The following is a 21,230-nucleotide window of genomic DNA, read 5'->3' as shown; positions in this document are numbered from 1 at the left end:
CACATCCCACCTGCTGGGCACACAGGAAAACAAGCTGCAATAGCCTCCTGCCCCACCAAACCTGCCCACAGCTCAGCCACGGGCACCTGCCAAGCTCCCCAGGTGAGAGGCACCTTAGGTGAGAGGCTCCCCTGGCAGCCAAGCCGTGCTCTCAGGACTGGGACCCTCAGGGGTGGCCTGGGATTGCAGTGTCACGTTAAGTGCCTGAACTGCACCATTTCTTGGTGTGCCTCAGGGATGGGGGAGGCCAAACCTCCCCCAGTACTCGCCCAGACCCTGAGAGAGCACAGGGGTTGAGAACAGAAAGCAAGTAGTCATGCTGAGTTATTTAAGCATGAGGAAACGTCACGATTCAAAGGATTTACATATTCCCTTGGTTTCATTCGCAACATTCATGCACCCAAACATTTTTAATACATTGGTTTTTATTATTTTTACCTTTTGCATCCTACTGAATAGTAATTCCACGGAAGATTAATGAAACATCTTCTGGGAATTACATGTGCAGAAGAAGAAATTACTGTGGCCACTATAACACCAAACAGGAATATTTGGGGGCTGAGAATTCTCCCCAGGTTCTCAGAAAAAGTCCCTAAATGCAAAATTGTCTCATGACATCACCAGTCATGAAGAGCTTACATGATAATAAATTCTGTAAACATCAGTCGTCTGGGTGTTTGTGCTTTCAGGGAGCTCAAACAAAAAAATTTTCGAGATTATTTCTTAAAATACCATTTATTCATAAAATTAGGAGGAGTGTATTGGAGTGGTCTTGTGCCTTTGACCTGACCCACTTGGATAGTAATGAGCAGTGCAGCACTCCAAGGGGAGATCTGATACTACTGTAAACCCATAGTTATTTAACCAAACACTTTCTCAAAAATGTTATCAACCCTTCTAAGGTTATATGTAAGTGGCCTATAGTACCTGTTCAGCACAACATATCTTTATTGTACAAGCAAAATCCGTTTGCCTAAAAAGCAGCATCTACAATCAGGTAAAAAAGTCTAAATTTTTTCATTAAATAGCTTGATATTGTTTGGTGGAATTGCCAATTACTTTAGAAGTCAGACAAATAGGGTACAAATAGAAGGTGCACAGTTATTTGAGACAAAACTGCTGGATCCTAACAATCCATTTCCAAGTATCATCTAATATCTGATATTGCTTTTTACTTATTTATGCTTTGATGAACTGCTAATTGACTTCATCTCTGAGGTCACATAAGGTCATAAGAAAATAAACTGAGTCAAGTGCTTCAGCCAGATCAGCTTACACAAAAAGTTGATGGGACTCTCCCTTAGAGTAACCAGATCTTCCTGCGCCTTATGATTCCATTAAAAAATTGCTCACTTAAAGTAATTAAAGTGACTGCATGGGGAAAAGCCCACCTGGGACAGATATTTGGAAAGAACTAGCTGGAGCACTGTTGTCTCAGCATTTCCACATGCAAAGAGCGGGGAAAAAATTAAAGAAAATAGAGTGGATATAAACAGTACTGTATATTGAGTTAATACAGCCCTTGTATGGAAGTTATACCCTCCAGTGACCTTCTAGAATTGTATCAGCTTGCTACATGCATGTCTTCAGAGTCCAAACATGTGTGAAAGAGACCATTCGTCTACAGAAGGATGGATTTCGTTTTGTTGTCGCTGGAACCGGGACAGCAGACATGTATATTTGCCACATTGCAAATAAAATTACTTCAACAGAAATCACATAAAGTACAAAAGCTTTGATAACTCCAGGGTAAAATTTACCATCAGGCTATATATAATAAATGATGAGATCTTCCACACATGCTTTTGATGCCCAGGCATGAGCCAAAAGCAGTGCAAAAAAAGCTTTCACATGAAAAATTAATATAAATAAGGTGTGTTCATGATGATTACTTAAAAGAAAGAGAAAAAGAAAGAAAAGATGGTTGAGAAAAAGGGGCATCCTGCCAAACATATTAGAGATATAAATCATGGAATTGGAAAAAGGGGGTAAAAGAAAGATGGACTGTGATAAAATACAAAAGAACAAATACAAACAGATGGACAAAGACACAGGTCCACTGAGGAATCTGGTACGAGGTTTGCTACTAGATTTATAGGTCACTCTCTCAGACGTTTGGTGGAAAACCGTCCAGCCTGTAAATGAATATAAAGGGAAGAAAACAAAGACACTTATAAAGTACAAGTAGCTGTGATCAGATGTCCTAAACCATCAGTCAAATCAGCTTTGTTAGTTAAACCTCCACATCTCCCCCTTAACTTTGCCAAAGAGGAGCAAGTTCACTGACCATACACAAAGGATGCAATAACAGCAGAAGAGGACAGATAGATTTTTTGTAGATTAGTTTGGCAGGATGTGCAATGAGAGGAAGGTATTTTAATCATCATTGGAACTTCCCATATGCATGGCAACAAGATCAGTCAAAGCCTATGACAGGGGCAATACACAGAGGTCTCAGAACTGGGGTCATGGGAGCACAGTCCTGTGGCTGGGACTCCAGAATTATGCACAAAGTGAACCCCTCATAGAAAGGAAAAATAACTTGGTCCCCTGGGTTTGGTTTTCTTTTAATTTAATCTTTATTTTCTCTCATGCCCAAGACGGTAGTTTATAACGAGGAACTTGGGGTCTACTGGAATCAAGGGGCTAAAAAAATGACACGAAGCAAATGCTCTCCTAGCTTTTTGTATCTTATTGTTTTCCATTCATTTTTTCTCAGGAATCTGTAAGGCAGACTCCAGAGAAGGTATTAGGATAAAGCCACTGCTGGCAAAACTGAAAGGTATTTATTTCCTAAGAATTAGGGATGTCTTGGGGCATGCCTTCTCGAGTGCTGGTAACACTTGGCAAGATACTTAAATTTTGCTCTTCTGACAATACCGCAATGCTCTTTTTAAACATAAGCCAGTAATTTGGATTGCCAAAGGTTCACATTCCTCTATCACTCCTAAAAAGTTCAAGCCTAAGGGAAAGGAACTAATTTTAGCACGTGCTGGAAGAGGCACGAAACAGGCAGCAGGAAGAATCACCTTGGCCAGAGGCTGCGCTGGCGTCGGCTGCGTCGGGGCCCAGGCCGGAGCAGATGTCGGAGGACAGAGAGGCTTTGACAGAGCAGGGCTGCTGCGTCTGCACAGCCTTGCCCAGGGCGGGCGCTGCGCCAGGAGGCACCGCGGCGGCTTTGGGGAAGCCCGGCTGCGAGTTACTGCTTTCTTTGTGGGGCGAGTCTTTAGAGTCTGAAAGGTTACCTGAAAGAGCAAACACACACAACACATGCTATGGTGAAAGCTAGGAAAACTGTGAATAAAAAATCCCTGCCTAAAAATGATGCATATCTTGACCCCAAGAGGAACAGCCGTTCAGCATTCTGATGCACTGGATGGAGCACAGACTTTGGGGACAGCCTGTACCAGAAATCCACACCTCCACACCTCCTATCACTGATGCTGTTTCTCCAGGAAGCTCCTGGAACAGGTTTGATTTTTACAGTTTCTCCTCTGTGTTTTCAGGAGCCTCAGAAGGAGCATTGCTGGAATACAGAGAGCTGCTGGGGTGCTGAGGAGGAGGATGAACACACAGAATGATGAAGCAGGACACAGAGGTCTGCTCTCCCACACCAAAGGTGAAATTAAGCAAATGGAGAAGAACAAAAGTTGCAGCAAAGACACAAGGAACTTTTTATTTATAGTTATTTGAGTATAATTGCCATTGCCGCTGTCAGATGCTTCTACTGATAAAACCATGTAACACATGATTGCAAAGGCATTATGGTTTTTAAACCTCTTTACCTGAGATATTTGTGTAGACAAAAGTACAGATAGAGACATTTATCTAGATATCTACAGATAAGTATCAATATATAACTATCTAGATAGTTGTAGAAGTACAGGCAGTATCAAACACTGCTTCAGTCCCTGTGGGCAAGAACACTCAGCCTCAAGATGGGCCACAGAACTTATTGCCTCTGAATGTATTTGTTTTTCCCAACTCAGCTGAAATCCTTAGCTAAAAGCAAAATCCTCCTCAACACCCTGTCTATTAAGATTGATGCAACAAAATTCAAAGGGGCCCTCTATGACACAGTAATATTGAAAACAAGAGCCACCAGGTTTGAAATAAATGGTGAATGCTGGAAATGCTGCTGCTCCCCCAAATAACAGCATGAACTAAGCTGAAGAAAAATTATGCATATTCTATTCTACGTTTTGCTGAAGAAACAGGTACTGGGGTTTATCGATTTTTCCCAGGTAAATTATATTTTTGTACTTTTCCAAGAGACAAAAACTCAGGACTGTAGTGCTGTGTGAAAATCTCACACTACTTCAGATGGTCAAAGCATCCACCACAGTTTTGTAAATGCTTTTACCTCCCATCCTTTGGGGGAGCAAATGCAATCCCATCTTTTATATATGGCACCTTGGAGGAAAAAGGAAACAAGATACAGCACTTAATCAATACAGCATAACAGCACCTAAGAAGTGAATACAAACATCAGTAAATTGCATTTAAAGAATAGAGGAGATGTAGCCAGGCTGTTTTCCAAATTAAAGTGGAATATTATTCCTCTGCCAAGGACTGTAGGCAATGCAGAGCGGGCAGGTATGGCTTGCCACCGGGACCTGGGACAAACCTGTCCAAAAGCATGCCAGCTTAAAACCAACAACAATTCCACCCTTTCCAGCAGTCCCAGACATCACACAGCACAGCCATGACTGACACAAGCAACAGGAGAAGAAAAGCACCCAGAGTACCTACTTGTGCTTGATGTTCCACTCCTGAGCTGCTGGACCAGAGGGTTTAAGAGCTTTCCGGCTTTCAATTTGTTTTTGCTGGTTCTTCGGCGCCGGCCACTTGGTGGGGCAGAGTGAAGGAAGCCCAGGTTGGGAGGAAGGGGTTTCCCCAGGCGAATATACAGTGCCTCTATCTCGTTCTTCTGCTGCGTCTGCAGCTCAGCAATCTCTTTCATATGTCTAAAAAAATAAAAGGACTGTGCTAGCAGTGTATTTGATAAAGCACCATATCCTGACACTGTAATTAATTGTAAAAGAAGAAACAAAAGAATTGTTGGTTATAAAACAATCAGCTGCTCATCCTTAAGTATGCAAAGCTCCAACAATCTATCTGTGGTGACTCCCCATCCCTGGAAGGGGGAGTCTCTGGCTCCAAGGCCAGACTGGACGGGGCTTGGAGCAACCTTATATAATAGAAGGTGTGCGTGCCTATGGCAGCAGCTGGAATGATCTTTAAGGTCCTTTCCAACCCAAAACATTCTGGGATTCTATGAGTAATTTTTCTAACTGGAACTGGCAGATAAGGCGATGCACAGCAGGAAGTTGGGGGAAGGTCCTGGCATTGCCTGATTTGCCCAGAACCAGTTTACTCCTTAGAGTTCTGCTCATCCTAAGCTGAGCTGCTGCTAAGGTACAGTAACACAAGCTTCCCTTATATCACTTGCAACTCAACATACTTTTCTCTCAGGTTCTGCAACTCTTTCTTCATATCAGCATCTTCAAACTCTGAGTCATTGTCACTGCTCATGTAGGACGACTGTGAGTGGAAGGATGTGATGTTGATGGTAGGAATCTTCGCACCTTGCCCGTTGGGCGACTCTGGGCCAGGGGAGCCACCTTTGGCAGACCTCTGCAGAAAAGCAGCTGCTTTTTTGATTAAGTCCGTGGCTGTGCTGCTGCTGGGGGGGGAGAGCTGTGCAGCTGCAGCAGCGGCCAGCTGCCGTGGGAAGGGCTCGTCGGCGGAGTCGCTCGAGGCCTGCTCGCACAGGACGTCCACGGACGAGGCCGTCTGGACCCTGCGGACAGCAGCCTTCATGTCCGGGCTGGAGGGCAACTCATCCAGGTACACGTCCGGCGGGGCCGAGAACCTCAAGCAGTGCGGTGCTGCTAAAGTTAATTCATCCTGTGTGCTGATGACTGAAAACCTGCCAATGGTTTTGGCCGGCGTGCCACTCTCCTGAGCCTCAGCCTGTTTTCCATGGGAACCAGAGCCCGGAGAGCCGTCCCTGTGGAAGTTACTCATCGCCCCATCTGCCGTCGCTCGCCGCGTTACGCTCTCTGCGTGTGCGGGCGAAGCCGTCCTCTCTGCCTCCTCGCTCCTCTGGAAAGTCTCCATCTGTGGAGCTGTGCCTGATGATGAAGGTGCAACCTGGCAAAAATAAGAGAGCTTAACAAGAGGAACTGTAACAATCAAGCAGAAAACTGCTCCTAGTTCTGGTTACCTGAAGGAGGCCTTTCGCTGGAGCAGCAGGAGTTGAAGTGATGCTTGTGGCTGGACCTAATTTAAAGTTGGGAAAAAAATATTTATGTCTGGAATGCTTTAATGTAATAAAAGCCAGTGTTTCATTGTGATAAACTGAAGTGTACCACTGAGGAATAATTTAAAACCCTGGTCTTTGTAATACAGGATTAAAAATGCAGGAGGCAATAGCAATGACACTATAAAATATCTGCAGGTTGGCAGATCTAGTGATTTGGGGAATTCAAACAATAATAGGTGTGAGGAATTTCATTACTCAGTAAAAAATTTTTAAGAAGAAAAACAGAAGAAGAATTAAACCTGCGTGGTACATTAGGCCTGAACTATTCTGATGTTCTTGGTGTCTCAGAGACACGCAGGGCTGCTGAGCATGGACGGGCTGTTGCCCCCCTCCTGCAATGACACCCACTGACACCAAGCAGGGATGGCTGGAGGAGCATTACCTGTTCCGCCTGCTGACCCACCTCTTGCCTCTGAGGGATGAGCACTCACGCCAGTGACTTCCGGCTTGTTCAACTTGCAGTAAAAGGAAGAAAGAAACACAGTTTCAGTCTCACTCACAAAGCAGAATGTGTTCTCCTTCCCTCATTTCCCCCTCGCTGCCCTGGCACTACCAGAGAATATGGAACTATTTCACAGTGCCTGTGGAGGTGGCCTTCAAGTCTTGCCTCCAACTCCCCCATTTTTTTCCTCCTTCCTTGAAAGAAATAAAGCAGTGGCAGCATCGCAGTTGGAACTGCAGCCCAAGCTACTGAAACCCAGTATATTATATATACACACAGCTTGGAGCTTTGTTCTGGTTTGCTTTTCCAGCCAGACTGTATGTTCCTCATCTGTACGTCTGTCTTCAGAAATTCTATGTCTCTTTCCTTACTGGCACAGATTTTAATAGGATGAATTCCAATTACTCAAGAGACATAGCACCTTTCACAGAGAGAGAATTTGGTTTGCTGTAGAAAGTAATTTATCATTAGAAAACAACAGGCTCTAGAGAGTCACTCCAGCACAGCTTCTCTCCTGTACCACACAGCACCTCTCGAGCAGTCGATAGAGTCCCTCCAGCTGATGCTACACAGAACAGGCTCAGCCTTGCTAGGGATGGAGTTTGTCCAGAAATGCTACTTTTGAGTAAGATACAGAATCATAGAATGGTCTGTGTTGACAAGGACTTCAAAGCTCATCCCATTCCCTTCCCTGCCATGTATAGGGACACTTTCCACTATCCCAAGTTGCCCAAAGCCCCACGCAACCTGGCCTTGGGCACTGCTAGGAATGGGACAGCCACAGCTTCTCTGAGTAACCTGGGCCAGGGCCTGGAAGAGACACTAATCTAGCACAATGTGCTGCAAATCTGATGATTTCATAAACTTGGAATTTTATCTGAAAAAACCTAACATGGGGGCTCAACTGAGGAACCACTGCCCCAGACTGCCTGCTACCTCTTTCCTTAGAGGCTTCCATGGCAGTCATGCTCTACCAAGATCAGAAGACAAAAGAAACTGTAACAGGAAACAGAAGAAACTGCTGCCCGTGGAATGTCTGCCTTTGGCTGCAGCATGTGGACAAAGCAAAGGTACTTGAAATGTTTGCTTTATCCAAGCTGACTTCTAAGGCAGTAATTGCAACCGCTGCCATTCATTTATACTTAAAATTGAAGCAAAATCGCCTTCATTAGAACTAGAATGACTATACCATGCATGTGTTTTACATTCTTAGCTATGAAGAAATTGACATATTTCTGCCTGCTTTGGACAGGACACAAGAGGAGATGAATTAAAGTATTATACCGCTTCTAAACCCAAAGGTAAAGTCTGGCTTTCACTAACAAGTATTTCTGAAAAACGAGGTGGGATGCATCTGACAAGAAAAATTTAAGTGAGCTTTCACACTGAAAAGCAGTCAGCAGGCAAAGGTAACAAACCCTGGAACAGAGATATGAAATGTTTAGGGAATCAAAAGATCTACACGTGTCCTACTGCAGGAGAGTGAATCTGGAGCTCTGCCCTGGGGCCAACCCTACAGGCTGGCTCGGAGGGGATGAAGGGCAGAGCCGCTGGGGGACTGACCCGCGGTGGGCAAGGCAAGGCCTCCGAGGGCACCAGCGGCTCAGCAGCAGCTTTCACCTCTTGGCCGGGCTCCGGGATGCTATAGCCTGGTTCTCTCCCATCCAACGCTGCAGCAGGAGCTTGCTCCTCGGGAAAAGGGGGTAAGGTGAGTTCACTGTCGGCCTGTTCGGGTGGCACACAGGTGTCCGGCGTCCCTGCTGATGCCGAAGAAGTTGGAACGTATTCCTGGTACAGCAGATTGCGCAGCTTCTCATCAAGGCTTTTAATCGTGTTGTCCACGAAGTCCACCCTGGGGGGGCCCTCGCCGTCGGACTCGGCGGTGCCGGGGGGGTTCTGCTGCTGGAGCAGGCCGACCCCTGCCCCGGCCATCCCCGCGCCACCCTGCGGCACCGGCAGCTGCTGGGACGCGGCCAGGGGCACCTGAGTGGGGCTCTGGAGCTGGGACCCCGCCAAGGCCAGGGCGCCGGGGCCGGCGGCCGCGGGGAAGGGCTGGCTGCCGAACGCGCCGGGCTGGCCGCCCTCCGGCAGGTGCGGCCCCTGCGGCGCCGGCTGCCGCTCCAGCACCGCGGCGTCCGCAGGCCCGGGCAGCGGCCCCGGAGCCGCCGGCGTGGCCGCAGGCGGCCCCACGCTGCAGCAGGCAATCTCCACGTCCGGCACGCACGCCGCCTCGTCCGCCTGCGGCAGCTGCGGGGCCGGGGCCTCGGGGGGCTCCTCCAGCCCCACGGCTCGGGGCGCCTGGGGGAACTCCGGCTGAGCCCCTCTGCCCACCGCGGGCTCCGCGACGCTCGGGGCAGATGCCATCGGGGCTGGGAACTCCGGCTGGCTTGCTATGCTGGCAGGAGCTGCTGCAGCAGGAGCTGGTGGCAAGGACGGGGCGGCTCCAAGGGGGCTGTCAGTGACCCCTGCGTGCAGGGGAAGCTGCTGGCCAGCCCCGAGCGCAGGTGCCTCTGTCACCGCAGAGCTCACCGGCTGGTCATCTGACTGCTCCGGGTCTAGAGAGAATACAAGCAAAAGGTGAACCTTGAAAGGAAAGGAAATCGCTGCCAAGCCCCCTGGTCAGCTGCAGGGACAACCCGCTAACAATTCTCACCAGCAAGTAGCTGTTATGTACATCAAACAAGAATTTTCAGACTATGCAAAGAATATTTCACTGAAAAGACGCTATAGCGATGAGGATTTCAGCTACCCCCCAGCATAAGGTATAGCTAAAATACTGACACTTTACTGAAACTCAGATAAAGATTCCCAATTTGGTTCAACGCCAGGAACATACGTAAATGCACCTGCACATGTAAATGCATAGCTTAACAAAAGTCATCATTTTCTTCCTCTGACTAAAGCAAGTGAAACCATCACAGCTGAGTGAGGTGAGGACAGAAGAGAGACAACACAGCAGCTCAGCGGAAGACATTTTCTATAAAGTTTGCAGATACCTGGCCCTTCTGTCTGCTGGGCACTGGGAGGCACTGGGGGAGAAAACTCGGGGGCATCTGTAGTAGGGTTTTCCACCACTGGACATATAATAAACCACCTTTTTCCGGTATGCAAAACTAGGGACGAAAAGAAAATTACAAATAAACACATGAATTTCCATTGTCTCCACATCGTGACTTTTTCTTAATTACACAGGATGGTTTGGATTGGAAGAGACCTGAAAGGCCATCTAGTTCCAACTCCCTGTTATGAGCAGGGACACCTTCCACTAGAATTCCAAGGCACTCTTACCGTTTTGCTGATAGACAGGTGTCTTCATTTGAGACTGACGCTTCTCCTGTTAAAGAAACAACACAAGAAATAGCTGGATCAGTGCAAGAGGACAAGCATCCCACACATATTGTAAGGCTTAACAGAGCAAAAGCTTTTTTTTTTTTTTTTTTTTTAGTTACCTTTTTACTTTTTTTAACACAAGATGCAAAAGTAAGTTAAGTATCTAGCTGTCAAGAAAAAGGAATCCAACTAGGAATCTGTATTTAGTGTTTCTTACCTCGCTTACTTCCAGCCTATCTGCATCTTGCTGGGGACTTGTTCCCTGGTCAGAACTTCGCTCTCCTTCTGTATCCTCACTGAGCATATCTTCTGCTTTATCAATGATATCCTTCATTTGCTCAATAAAAGTCTCTTTTTCACTTTGCAAGATGAATTCATTCTCCACCTAGAAGGCCACATCAAAATAAAGGGGGAAACAGACATTTTTTTATTAATGCCTCATTCCACAGCTGCCAGGCAGCTCAGGCAACAAGCACACGTGAGGAGCTGTCTGAAGCAGCTGGGAGCACTGAGAGCCCGTGGGCAGCCATATCTCACCATGTAAGTAGCAATTTCCTCCGGTGCATCACCATCCAAGTCAAATTTGAACGTCACCATTTTGTGGTTATGGGTTTCAAGCTGGCACTCCACCATCTTATCCCCTGTGTTACACACCTGCATGCAGAGATCAACAACCCTTATTCCTGACAAAGCCAAAGGAACCCTAGAGTTACCCTCCAGCAGGTTGTACTTGCATTTAATATGGTCAGTTTGGGTCTGTTGGACTTCTCCTGGCGCGAACGAGCACGCGTGGATTTCTTATGCTTCTTTGAAGATTTTCCTTCTTGCTTTCCACTTCCTGTTGCTCCTTCCAAGCTGTCACTCATCTCTTTGCCAGAAGCAATATCTGGACTCATGTAGCTTCACAAGAGAAAGGAAGAACAGCCCCAAAATAAAGGCAGAGTCACACACAACGGAGTCATGCATCACATGTAAGCTATAAGAGAGACTGCAAAAAAGGGCACATTTGCACTTTTTTTTGGCCCAGTAAACTGGAAGATACTCAGTGAGCGAAGGGCACTACTCTACACCAGGCACATACTCTGGCTACAACTCCTACCAAGAAATGATCTATTAATGCTTCTAACAGTAACACAGCAGAAGTCCCATCACCCTGAATATATCCCTACATCCCCTAGTCCCTTCACTTAAGGGGCCCTGACAGTCCTTCTATGAACTGCACAAGTTCCTACTTTTCTAAGGTGAAATTTTCTCAGCTCCTGTCTTTCTGCCCTCCCAGCAGAAGTGCAAACAGGTTAGGTTTGCTGTAGAGGGAGGAAAAGAGAAGTTCCATACAGCTGTACATACACCAAGGCTAGGATGCTGCATCCAAACTAAAGAATTAAAAGAGTTGCAGGTGCCAGAATAGGCACACGGCACACAGAACACTGTCAGCTTCTCCCTAGACATGCTCCCAGTCCTTCTCCTTCTGTTCATGTCAGAAAAACAGCCTCCAAAACGCAACCATTTCTTATGCCAAAGAGGTGATAATACCTTTCGCAACTCTGGGACAGAGCTTGGAGTTTGTCCTGTATTGCCTGCTCCTAAAATGCAAGAAAAAGTAATTTAAGCAAACACATTATATTAGCAGATGAAAAACACCTTTAGGAAAGGGTTGGCACCAGTAACTCTAAAACCATTCTGTTTAACCAGTTCTTGGAACCTAGAAATAAAATAAATGTCCTATTTTACCCTTTCAACATCACTTCTGTCCAAGGCACCAATCGCTTTTTCAGACAGAGATGCTAACCTGCCAGTTCCTTTCCTCTGCCCACAGCAGATGAGATGGTGAAAGGAATAAAGCAGTTCTCACCACCATGGCAAAACCTGACTGAGGGACAATTCCACATCAGCACCCACTGTCTTTTATTTTTGAATGTATCTGTTAATTTGGCTCATTGCTTTATATAGTTTCCTGAAATATGCTCAGTATTTACATTGTGTTTGGCTTAGTGGGAAAGCTTCTGAGGTACTTACAAACAAAAGATGAAAATTCATCATTTAAGAATACCACCCTTGCATCATGTCCTCTTGTCCTCTACATGAATTTCCCCTAAAAGCTTCCCCCTTCACTGGCTGCAGCTCTGGGACAGACATCATAGCATGATTTTCACATTGGGCAGACCCATTCTCATAGAATTTGTGACAATGCTGCAGGCCTTGCTGCAACAAACTTACCATGTATGCACAAAGACACACACACACCCGTACATGTATATAGCTGTGTATATACACTTGCACCAGATACAGCCATAAATATATATATAATTTTATATATATTTATAAAAACACGTCTATAAAAGCCTTCTATACACGCAGAGCTAGAAACAAGCCCCTCTCAAAGCAGTGATGAGCTGGGGTTAAAAGCTCAGAGGGGAACTGGTCAACACCACTGGTTCTCTGCAGCTAACCAGCCAGCCCCACTCCTTGGCTGTAAACACCACACATAAGCCATGCCAAGCTTAAATGCAGTTTCAATAAAACTGCAACATCAATGAACAGTGAGAACACAGGCATAATGTATCAACATTCTGGTAAAGCACTCAACCAAGTGCCTTACAAAACCTCTTCTGCCTGACTGGTTCAGGTTGGTTTGGATGCAAGTGCTGCCAACGTGCCTGAACACAACAGAAGAGATAAAAATGTCATGGCAGAGTAGCAACAAAATGTAGTGTTTTGATTATATAGACAGGTATGAAACTTCTCTTACACCCAAGGAAACTTTAGCAATGTAAGTCAGAAAACCAGCATGGAGAGGATGTGGATTGGTACTTGCTTCATTTCTTAAACTGAATGGGAGGAAGGGGTTAACTTAGAGATGGACGTGAGAATGAAATTAGCAAACCAGTGGTTAAATGTTCTGAGGGATGTGGGATGTGAAGGACAAGACGTGTGCCTCGGTGGCCATGAGTTTCTCAGGAGAACTTGTATCACCCTATCACAGTGCACAACAATGAGGTTTGTTCATATTTCCAGAATCTCTAAGGGAATGGACCCTGCACTGAAGGCACCAGCACTGACCTTGCCGTGAGTTGTGCGTTCAGAAAAAAGACAGCTGGAGAAGGAATACCTTGAGTGATGGATATGCCTGACCCAGCCCAGCTTTCCTGGGGAGTCTGCAGGTGAAGCACTGCAGACAGGCTCTACCATTCCTGCTACTCTTAACCAACAGGATACAGACATTCACCAGGAAACATCCTACATCACAGCAGGAATGCTGATGCAGTAAGAATTAAACTGCCATTGACAGACAGGAAAAATGGGGAGCTGTTGCTCTGATTTTTTAAGATTTTCTAAGCTTTCTGATGTTGACATTCTTGTAGAGAACTTTCTCACACGCTTTCTGTAAATAACACATTGTTTTCCATTCTTTTATGGAAGAAGAGAAACTTGATATGACTGTTGGTTTGTCCAGTGTCATTGGAGAGGTGGCACTGTCACCCTCCAATCCACTGTCACTTTTGGAAAACTATAAATGTTGGAGTCAGAAAATAAACTCCCCCTTTGCTCTCCACCTTGAGAGCAGCGGTGTGTGCCTGTGTTCTTTCGTGTTCCATAGCGACAAGGAACTAGAATCCATTTTTAGTGTTAGCACAGCCCTTCTGGAGCATCTTCTGGAGGCAGCAATGAGTTCTATCTCCAATGGAATTTCAGGCTACACTGGGGTGACAAGGCATGTGACAAGCCATGGAAACATGGGCAAAACCAAGAGATTAATTTTGAAAAGGTGAAATTCATACTTTGTGAGGAAAGATAACTCAGAGCAGAGACTCAAGAGGAACCATTCTGAATGCAGAATCACAGAGGGACATTTCCATCCAGGAGTGGAGAAAAAATTAGACATTTCCTGAAAACAGGTAGAGATGCCAAAGCTTTTGTTTTGTTTTGTTTTTAACAAGCAGCTGAACAGAAAGAAATGTTCTGTGATGTTCTGTCAAGACCGAAGATTAAACAATTATGGGAGTGGAAAGAAAAGTCAAAATAGCAGACGAGGAGCTGACAATTCCATGAGGAAAACAATAAAAAGCATACTGTTTCTCTATGACCACAGAGAATTGGGAATGCCTATGAGTATCTTAAGAAACAAAAATCCCAGGGCTACAGCAGACATCAGGCAATACAGGAGGATACAATGCTAAATGAAATGAGAATAGGGCTCAAACTGAAGAGTATGAAGGGCTTCCACAATACAAAGACTCAGATTGTGGAGTAGTTTTTTAAAGCAAATGATGGTTGGTTGAACAAGTGCTTGAGACATTTAAAACAAGACTGGACAGAACATGGGTGAAACTCTACAGAACAACTTCTAACTCACCCACAGTGAGAATTTCTTGGTTTCTACCTCTGTGCTTGTGCTCAGCTACGGACAAGGAGGGGCTTAGTCCTACTGCCTCATGAATTCAGTGAGGTATTTCCTGAGCTGCAACATGAGGTTTCATTTGTAACAGCCAATTATTTGCTGACCCAGAGCTGCTGGCATCAAGGTGCAGTGGCTCGACACACCGAGGGGATAACCTCCCTTGTGCAACAAGCCCCCTGGTTCACACAGAGTAACTAAGAAGATTAAGGCTGAGGCTGGTGAGTTACTTCAGAGGAAGGGCTCTACCTCTTGAGATGTCTCTGTGCCTGCCGCGACAGCCGGACAGGGAGCTGGGAGCTGCTGGCCCAGCGGCTGGGAAAGATCAGGCTGGAGCTGCAGCAGAGCAGAGGGCCGGAGAGGCAGGCCAGGCTCTATGGGGGCGGCTGGGGCGGCCGTGGCAAGGCTGCCATGGACCTGGGCAACGCCTTCGGCAGCGACGCGGGGCGGCACCGGCTCCGGCTGCAGCTGCAACGGCGGTGACATGACCATGGAGGGCTGCACTGGCAGCACGGGCACCTGGGCTCCAGCTTCCAGGGCAAACTGAGTGTGTCCAGGCATGGGCTGCAACACAACGAGAGCTGTTAGCACACATCTCTGCGCCGAGGGCTCAACGCGTACGGGACAAGGGAGCAAAGGCACTGGTGTTCGTGAAGAAAGGATTCAAACCTCTCAGTGAGATCGGGTTTGGGTGCTCTCAGTAACAAATACAGAGATACACTTCCTATGAAATAACCAAATAAAAGCTAAGGATTCCTTCTGTACAATTATGACACGGTGCATTGATCAGGTACTAGCTTATTAGTAGGGACAAAGCCAGATTTTGCTAAGAAAGGAAAAATTACAGAATTCCAGAATGGTTTGTGATAGATGGAACCTCAAAGCTCATCTCATTCCACCCCCTGCCGTGGGCAGGGACACTTTCCACTATCCCAGGCTGCTTCAAGCCCCATCTAACCTGGCCTTGGACACTGTCAGGAATCCAGGGGCAGCCGCAGCTCCTCTGGGAAACCTCTTCCAGGGCCTGCCCACTCTCACAGTCAAGAATTTCTTCCCAATATCCCATCCAGCCCTGCCCTCTGGCAGTGGGAGCCATTCCCTGTGTCCTGTCCCTCCAGCCCTTGTCCCCAGTCCCTCTCTAGCTCTCCTGGAGCCCCTTCAGGCCCTGCCAGGGGCTCTGAGCTCTCCCTGGATCCTTCTCCTCTCCAAGTGAGCACACCCAGCTCTCCCAGCCTGGCTCCAGAGCAGAGGGGCTCCAGCCCTCAGAGCATCTCCACGGCCTCCTCTGGACTTGCTTTTAAGATCTTAGGCGATGAATTCATTCTCCTGAATACTCTGCTCTGCTTTCAACAATTCCACACTGTCCATGCAGTGTGGAAAAACACATTCTACCTATAACCTAACTTAGGATATTTTAAGAAATCTGCCAAATATGGAGAACCAGGACCTGGTACAAATGACACAATTAACTCTCACTGAATACACACCAGCGTCTTACTTCAGTTTAGTGCAGTTTACACACTGAAGTCCCAACTTAGCCCTTGTTGTGCTAAGCCCCAAGGCCCCAATCCTACCAACATGCCCATGTGGACAGAGGGAGTTTCACTTTTCTCAGTGGATTTCTCCAGTGCATTAAAATAACTCGAGTGCGTAAGCACTTGGTGGGAACCAGAGCCAGGCGACAGGATACCGGCTACCTTAGAGACTGGGTTGTTATTCTGCATAACAGTCCTTTTGGGTGGCACATTTAAAATCAGAACATTCTCCTTTTGGGTACATCATGTATTTTTCCACAGGGACTGAGCTTGTGGAAGAGGAAGAAGGAAAGAAAGAAGCATATGGAAGAAAAAAAGACTTTTAGTACTAGGTAAAAGTGTGCCCAATTTTTACTTTTTCTGAAGTACCACAACATAGAGACTTAATGCTATTGGAAAATACACTGAAAAAAATAAAGACTCAGATAAGAACTAGGCCACATGATTTCACTGCTGCATGCTCTCAGCAGGTTCTGGGTATGAGCCAAAACTATTATTCCAGGTTTTAATGTAGATAAAAGTACAGACAGGATGTGCTTCACAGCACCTCAGAGTTACATGGCTGCCCAAGGCAGGGTTGTTAGACTGACAAGTGTGTGTAATACCACAGAAGGGTGGTTCAATTTTAAATCTTATATAACTAGAATAATTCACAAAATATTTCAATGTCAAATCACAGAATATTCTGACTTGCAAGACACCCACAAGGATCATCAAGAGCAGCTCTTAAGGGAATGCCCATACAGATGTACCCAGCCAAAACAAAACTCAGAGGTGCTAAACATCAATTGCAAAAACAGCATGGCATTATATACAGAAATACCTCTCCGACAGAAGTCTTCAAATCAAACCAATGGTTTTTAAAATATTCCTCTGCACATTGTAATAGCTACTTTTTATCCTAAATTCTTCCATATGCAATTCTTCTACACATATTTGATAGCTAATGACTGTGTCAGGATGGTTTGGGAACATCAGCTCTCCAGTTCTGGTATTTGCCATGCTCACTGTGTCCAGTGTGCTTGATTCCATTCCCTCTAAAGCCACAGGGAACACTGAGTAACACTCCCAAACTCCATGCTGCTGACATTCTCAATGACAGTAATCCTGTACAAAATATATGGCTGAAGAGAGAAATTTAAAAACTATGTACTGTTCTGAAGAAGCCATGACAGGTTGGGATGGGATGTTACAAATTTTAATTAGGGTGTTATGGTGAAGGGATGTGGCAGAATACAGATTTTCCAAATGCTTTATTAACAGGTTGAGTGCCCTCTCCTGCTCTGGTCAGACTGTGTTTCACGTTGACGTATCGCAGATGTGGTGAGAGAAGTATTTACAGACTCTGTCAGTCCTGAGGCAGTTTCCGTGTAAATACTGCTTGAGCTCCTTTATGCTTCATTTTTTTCAAGGGGGAAAGGGTCTGCACCTAGAATCCATCCCTGCCCTGCAGGTCTGACAGTGCTCTTCCACAGAGCTTTCCACAGTCCTTCCCAGAGGGCCGCTTCCCTTTGCTTTTTAAAATATATTCTACACCAAAACAACTCCACTGCTCCCGCCAGTTCCCCTGTATTTGCTGTGTGTACCCAGCAGCCCCTGCATCCCACATGGAGCAGCTACAGGCACTGGCAAGGCTTGGTACACCCTCCTGACCTGGGAGAACCACAGCTCACGCTTCCCAAGACCTGAGAGCAAGAAGGAGGAGGAAATTCAGAAAGCACTCTGCTCATTTACTGTCCAAAGCCAGTTGTATTATACCCTTGATAGCCCCCATCCCTGGCTGAGGATATCACCACAGCTCAAGAAATCAACAAAGTCTCTCAAGAACAAGACTGATGCCGGCGAGGAGGAAAGCCCCAGGACGGGCAGCGCGCCCTGCGGCGGATTTACCTGGTGAGGCGGCTCGGGAGGGTGCATGACGCTCGGCGGCAGGGCTGGAGCGGGCGGCTGCGCCTGGGTGACGGGCTGGGAGCTCTGTGCGTGGTGGGGCGAGGCCGTGTCGCCCGGCAGCAGCGGCTGGAAGGCGGGCTGGAACACGGGCTGCGGCGGCAGCGGCGGCACGCCCGGCGGCGCCACGGCCAGCAGCGGGATGGTGGCCGCCGGCAGGTTTGGCACCATGGGCTGGCAGGGCAGGACCAGAGAAGCCACGGTGGTGTGAGGCAGGTTGACGGCCTGCATGGGCAGGGCGGGGGAATTGGGCGCCATGGGCAGCGTGGGGTTCATGGGCAGGCTGGGCAGGATCACGGCCGGAGCAAAGTACTGGGAGGGAGCAGGAATGGGGGGCACGTTTGCACCGGGGATGTCAGACAGGTTTGGAGGAAGGCTGTCAAGTCCTGCCAGAGGAGTAATTGCAGGAATGACAGGAAACTGAGGAATCTGAAAAAAATATAATATTGCATAAACTGCATCAGTGCTTTCACTGATGGTATAGAGCAGTTTCATTCGCCACACAAGTCCCTAAAAACCACCTGTGCCAGGATGATAATTATGTCTGTTTGTTAATCACTTCCATTCATTCCCTAAGCTTCGCAAGCAGTAATAAAAACTGATTTACGCTTAAATCATTAGTAAAAGCAAAAAAAAACATTTGAGGGGGACGCTTTTATACTGCAGAAGCTTAGAACTACTTCTAACACCAGCTTGAAGCCTTCAAGCAACATCCTAATTAAAAGCTGCTTTCATTTTAACAGAAATTAAAAGGAATTGGGCCAGACCTAACGCAAAACTCTTTCATGCAAAATTAAGTGGGGCAATTTAAACCCTAGTTTTCAAACAAGCTGCAACTCAGGCACCACGGAAGAGCCCAGAAAAAGGGTTTTTACAATCAAAACCTCCCAGTGATGGAGCAGACCGGCATCACAGCAGCAGCTTGCTCCTGCTCTTTGGCACAAGCTGCTTCACGTTATGGTGCTTGTCACTACCAAACACAGCACCATCCACCTTCCTAGGCTGAGGGAAGGGTTTATCCCTGCTCCAGGGAACAGACCCAGAGCAGAACAATACTGACAGGGCTGGCAGGTGTTGGGGGAAGTGGTGAAGTCAGGAGGTCAGAAAATAGCAATAAAAACAGGCAACTGCTCATGCCCTCAAGCCCGGGATGGGGAAGAGATTGTGCCAAAGGGGACGGTGCAAAAGACCAAACCAAAACCACCCCAAAAAAATTATTGCCATTTTGGAGCTGCGTTGAACTGGATGGCATAGAGTTGGGCATAAAGGAGATTTCTAATTCACCAAACAAATAAAAAAGAAATATAAAGGAATTAGAAAAGAGCAATAATATTCTTATCGCCTAATTAAACTGGCACGCAGTCAAAATAGCCACACAAAACCTGCAAATCATGTTAATTATTAGCTGGAAATTTCTCCTCAAATGGCTGTGCTTACCTGGGAAGGGGCCACGGGCGGGAGCTGTGGCACGGTGGAGATCTGCAGGGGCTTCAGGGGGGCGCTGCTGGCGGGCACCTGCGAGCCCTGCGCCGGGAACTGCGGCAGCAGGTGGGGGGCCGCGGGCAGCGGGCACACGGGCTGGCTGCTGAGCACCTGCTGCAGGGAGGCTGCCTGCGAGATGGGCTGCTGCTGCTGGGGGACAAGAGGGAACAGGTTATTACTGCCTGGCTACTGCAAAAGAACGAGATGGCTGGCCACGCTCCCCATTTCTCCCCAGCTCACTGTCAGGACAGACCTGGTGCTTGGAGAATCACAGGCTCATTAAGATTGAAAAACACCTCTAAGATCACTGAGTCCAACCCCTAACCCAGCACTGAAAGGTCCACTGGAGCGGATACTGAGAGGGCTAGGGCGCCGTGGAGGATGTAAGCCTGAGATAAGGAAATGTTGAGTCAGAATGGAGTCCTCACTTAGGCCCTCTGGCCTAGCTTATCTCTCTGTGACCCTATAGGCTGGTTTTCCCTAACCCTTACAATTGGTCAGTTTTCAATCCCCCCTAACCCTATATAAGCAGCCACCCTGGCCCATTCTGGGTAGAAGAGCCGCCATCGGAACCCTTCGCGAACCCCCTGCAAATAAACCATCATGGAATCTCTGAGGCTGCCTTCTCCTCTCTCTCTGTCTGCTGTGTGGAAACCACTGAGGCCGCATCTTAGCGAGCAAAGAGCTGAAATTATAAAAGAGCTGAAAATCACTAAGAGCTGATAATCACTGAGCTCGCTGAGGTGTCAGGCTAAAGGGCACTTAGGGCTCGGACACTCGGCATGCTGAAGGCTGAGCTGCCCGGCCCGAGACTGCTCGCCTGAGGAACCCTGGACCCGTCTCGCTGTCCGGCTAGAAGAGGCCCAGTGGCAGAACACAGCCCACCATTAAAACATGTCCCCATGTGCCACAACAAATGTGTTTTGAACACTTCACGGGATGGTGACTCCCCCACTCCCCTGGGTGGCCTATTCCAACGCTTAACCACTATTTCAGTGAAGAAAATTTCGCTGATATCCAACTTAAACCTTCCCTGCCACAGCTTGAGGTCATTTTCTCTCATCCTGTCCCTCTTCCCCGGGAGCAGAGCCCGACCCTTCCCTGGCTGCCCCCTCCTGTCAGGGAGTTGTGCAGAGCCAAAGGCCTTCCCTGAGCCTCCTTTTCTCCAGGCTGAGCCCCCTTCCCAGTTCCATTCCCTGCCCTGGTCATGCTCCAGCAGGGACAGCTCCCAGGAGAGACGAGCACCCTTAATTCAAACACTGCACAGGAGCCCACACTTAAAATACATTTAAATGCAAGATATATTACCTAAAATGATAAGTGCTAACTGTCTTGGAGAGGCTATTTGTAATGACTCAGACTCTTTAAATCCCAGAGATTGTTCCACTTGGTCCTGTGAAATCCCCACGCACTAACTTACAAGGTACAGTTGATATCAGCTCATCCTGGCAAACAGAAGTTGCTACATAATGAAGCAGGCATGGAAAATACAACACTTATCACCCGAGGCACAATCAACCCCAATAATTGCAGTAAAAGCTAGGTTCCAGATATTTCTGATGTACTGTAGTGACAACGTCGTAGCCAAAAGAGCAGCTTTACTTTTCCAGAGAAGGCAGTGCTCCCCTGGCCTGCCAGGCTTTAGACAGCAGAACAGACAGAGAAAAAGTTGCATTAAAGCTGGAAATCATCAGTAACAACCCCCCCCATTTTATGTGCTATTGGTATCTTCTTCTTCTTAGTTCTGGAAATACTTAGAAAACCCTTCTG

The 21,230-nt window shown here is 47.1% G+C and overlaps 1 protein-coding gene across 11 annotated transcripts in view; it reads right to left on the bottom strand.

Annotated features, from left to right (window-relative positions):
* The window catches only part of WNK2 (WNK lysine deficient protein kinase 2), a 96,643-nt gene that overhangs the window by 21,223 nt on the left and 54,190 nt on the right, over positions 1-21,230 (bottom strand). For 5 of the 11 annotated variants that reach the window (XM_084214583.1, XM_084214584.1, XM_084214582.1 and 2 more), the window contains 16 exons: positions 19,416-19,610; positions 17,922-18,407; positions 14,746-15,060; positions 11,634-11,683; positions 10,835-11,000; positions 10,638-10,754; positions 10,318-10,485; positions 10,059-10,104; positions 9,767-9,883; positions 8,334-9,325; positions 6,711-6,783; positions 6,230-6,285; positions 5,465-6,156; positions 4,753-4,967; positions 3,030-3,245; positions 2,037-2,135 (listed from right to left, as the gene is read on the bottom strand). In XM_084214583.1, coding sequence (XP_084070709.1) covers positions 2,037-2,135; positions 3,030-3,245; positions 4,753-4,967; positions 5,465-6,156; positions 6,230-6,285; positions 6,711-6,783; positions 8,334-9,325; positions 9,767-9,883; positions 10,059-10,104; positions 10,318-10,485; positions 10,638-10,754; positions 10,835-11,000; positions 11,634-11,683; positions 14,746-15,060; positions 17,922-18,407; positions 19,416-19,610 — 4,003 coding nt within the window. The remainder of the gene's footprint in view (positions 1-2,036; positions 2,136-3,029; positions 3,246-4,752; positions 4,968-5,464; positions 6,157-6,229; positions 6,286-6,710; positions 6,784-8,333; positions 9,326-9,766; positions 9,884-10,058; positions 10,105-10,317; positions 10,486-10,637; positions 10,755-10,834; positions 11,001-11,633; positions 11,684-14,745; positions 15,061-17,921; positions 18,408-19,415; positions 19,611-21,230) is intronic. The other 6 variants (XM_084214585.1, XM_084214586.1, XM_084214587.1 and 3 more) reach the window with 6 other exon arrangements.

Source organism: Fringilla coelebs (genome assembly GCF_963513975.1).
Source record: "Fringilla coelebs genome assembly, chromosome: 13".
NCBI lineage: Eukaryota > Metazoa > Chordata > Aves > Passeriformes > Fringillidae > Fringilla > Fringilla coelebs.
This window is presented reverse-complemented; position numbering and strand designations above follow the sequence as displayed.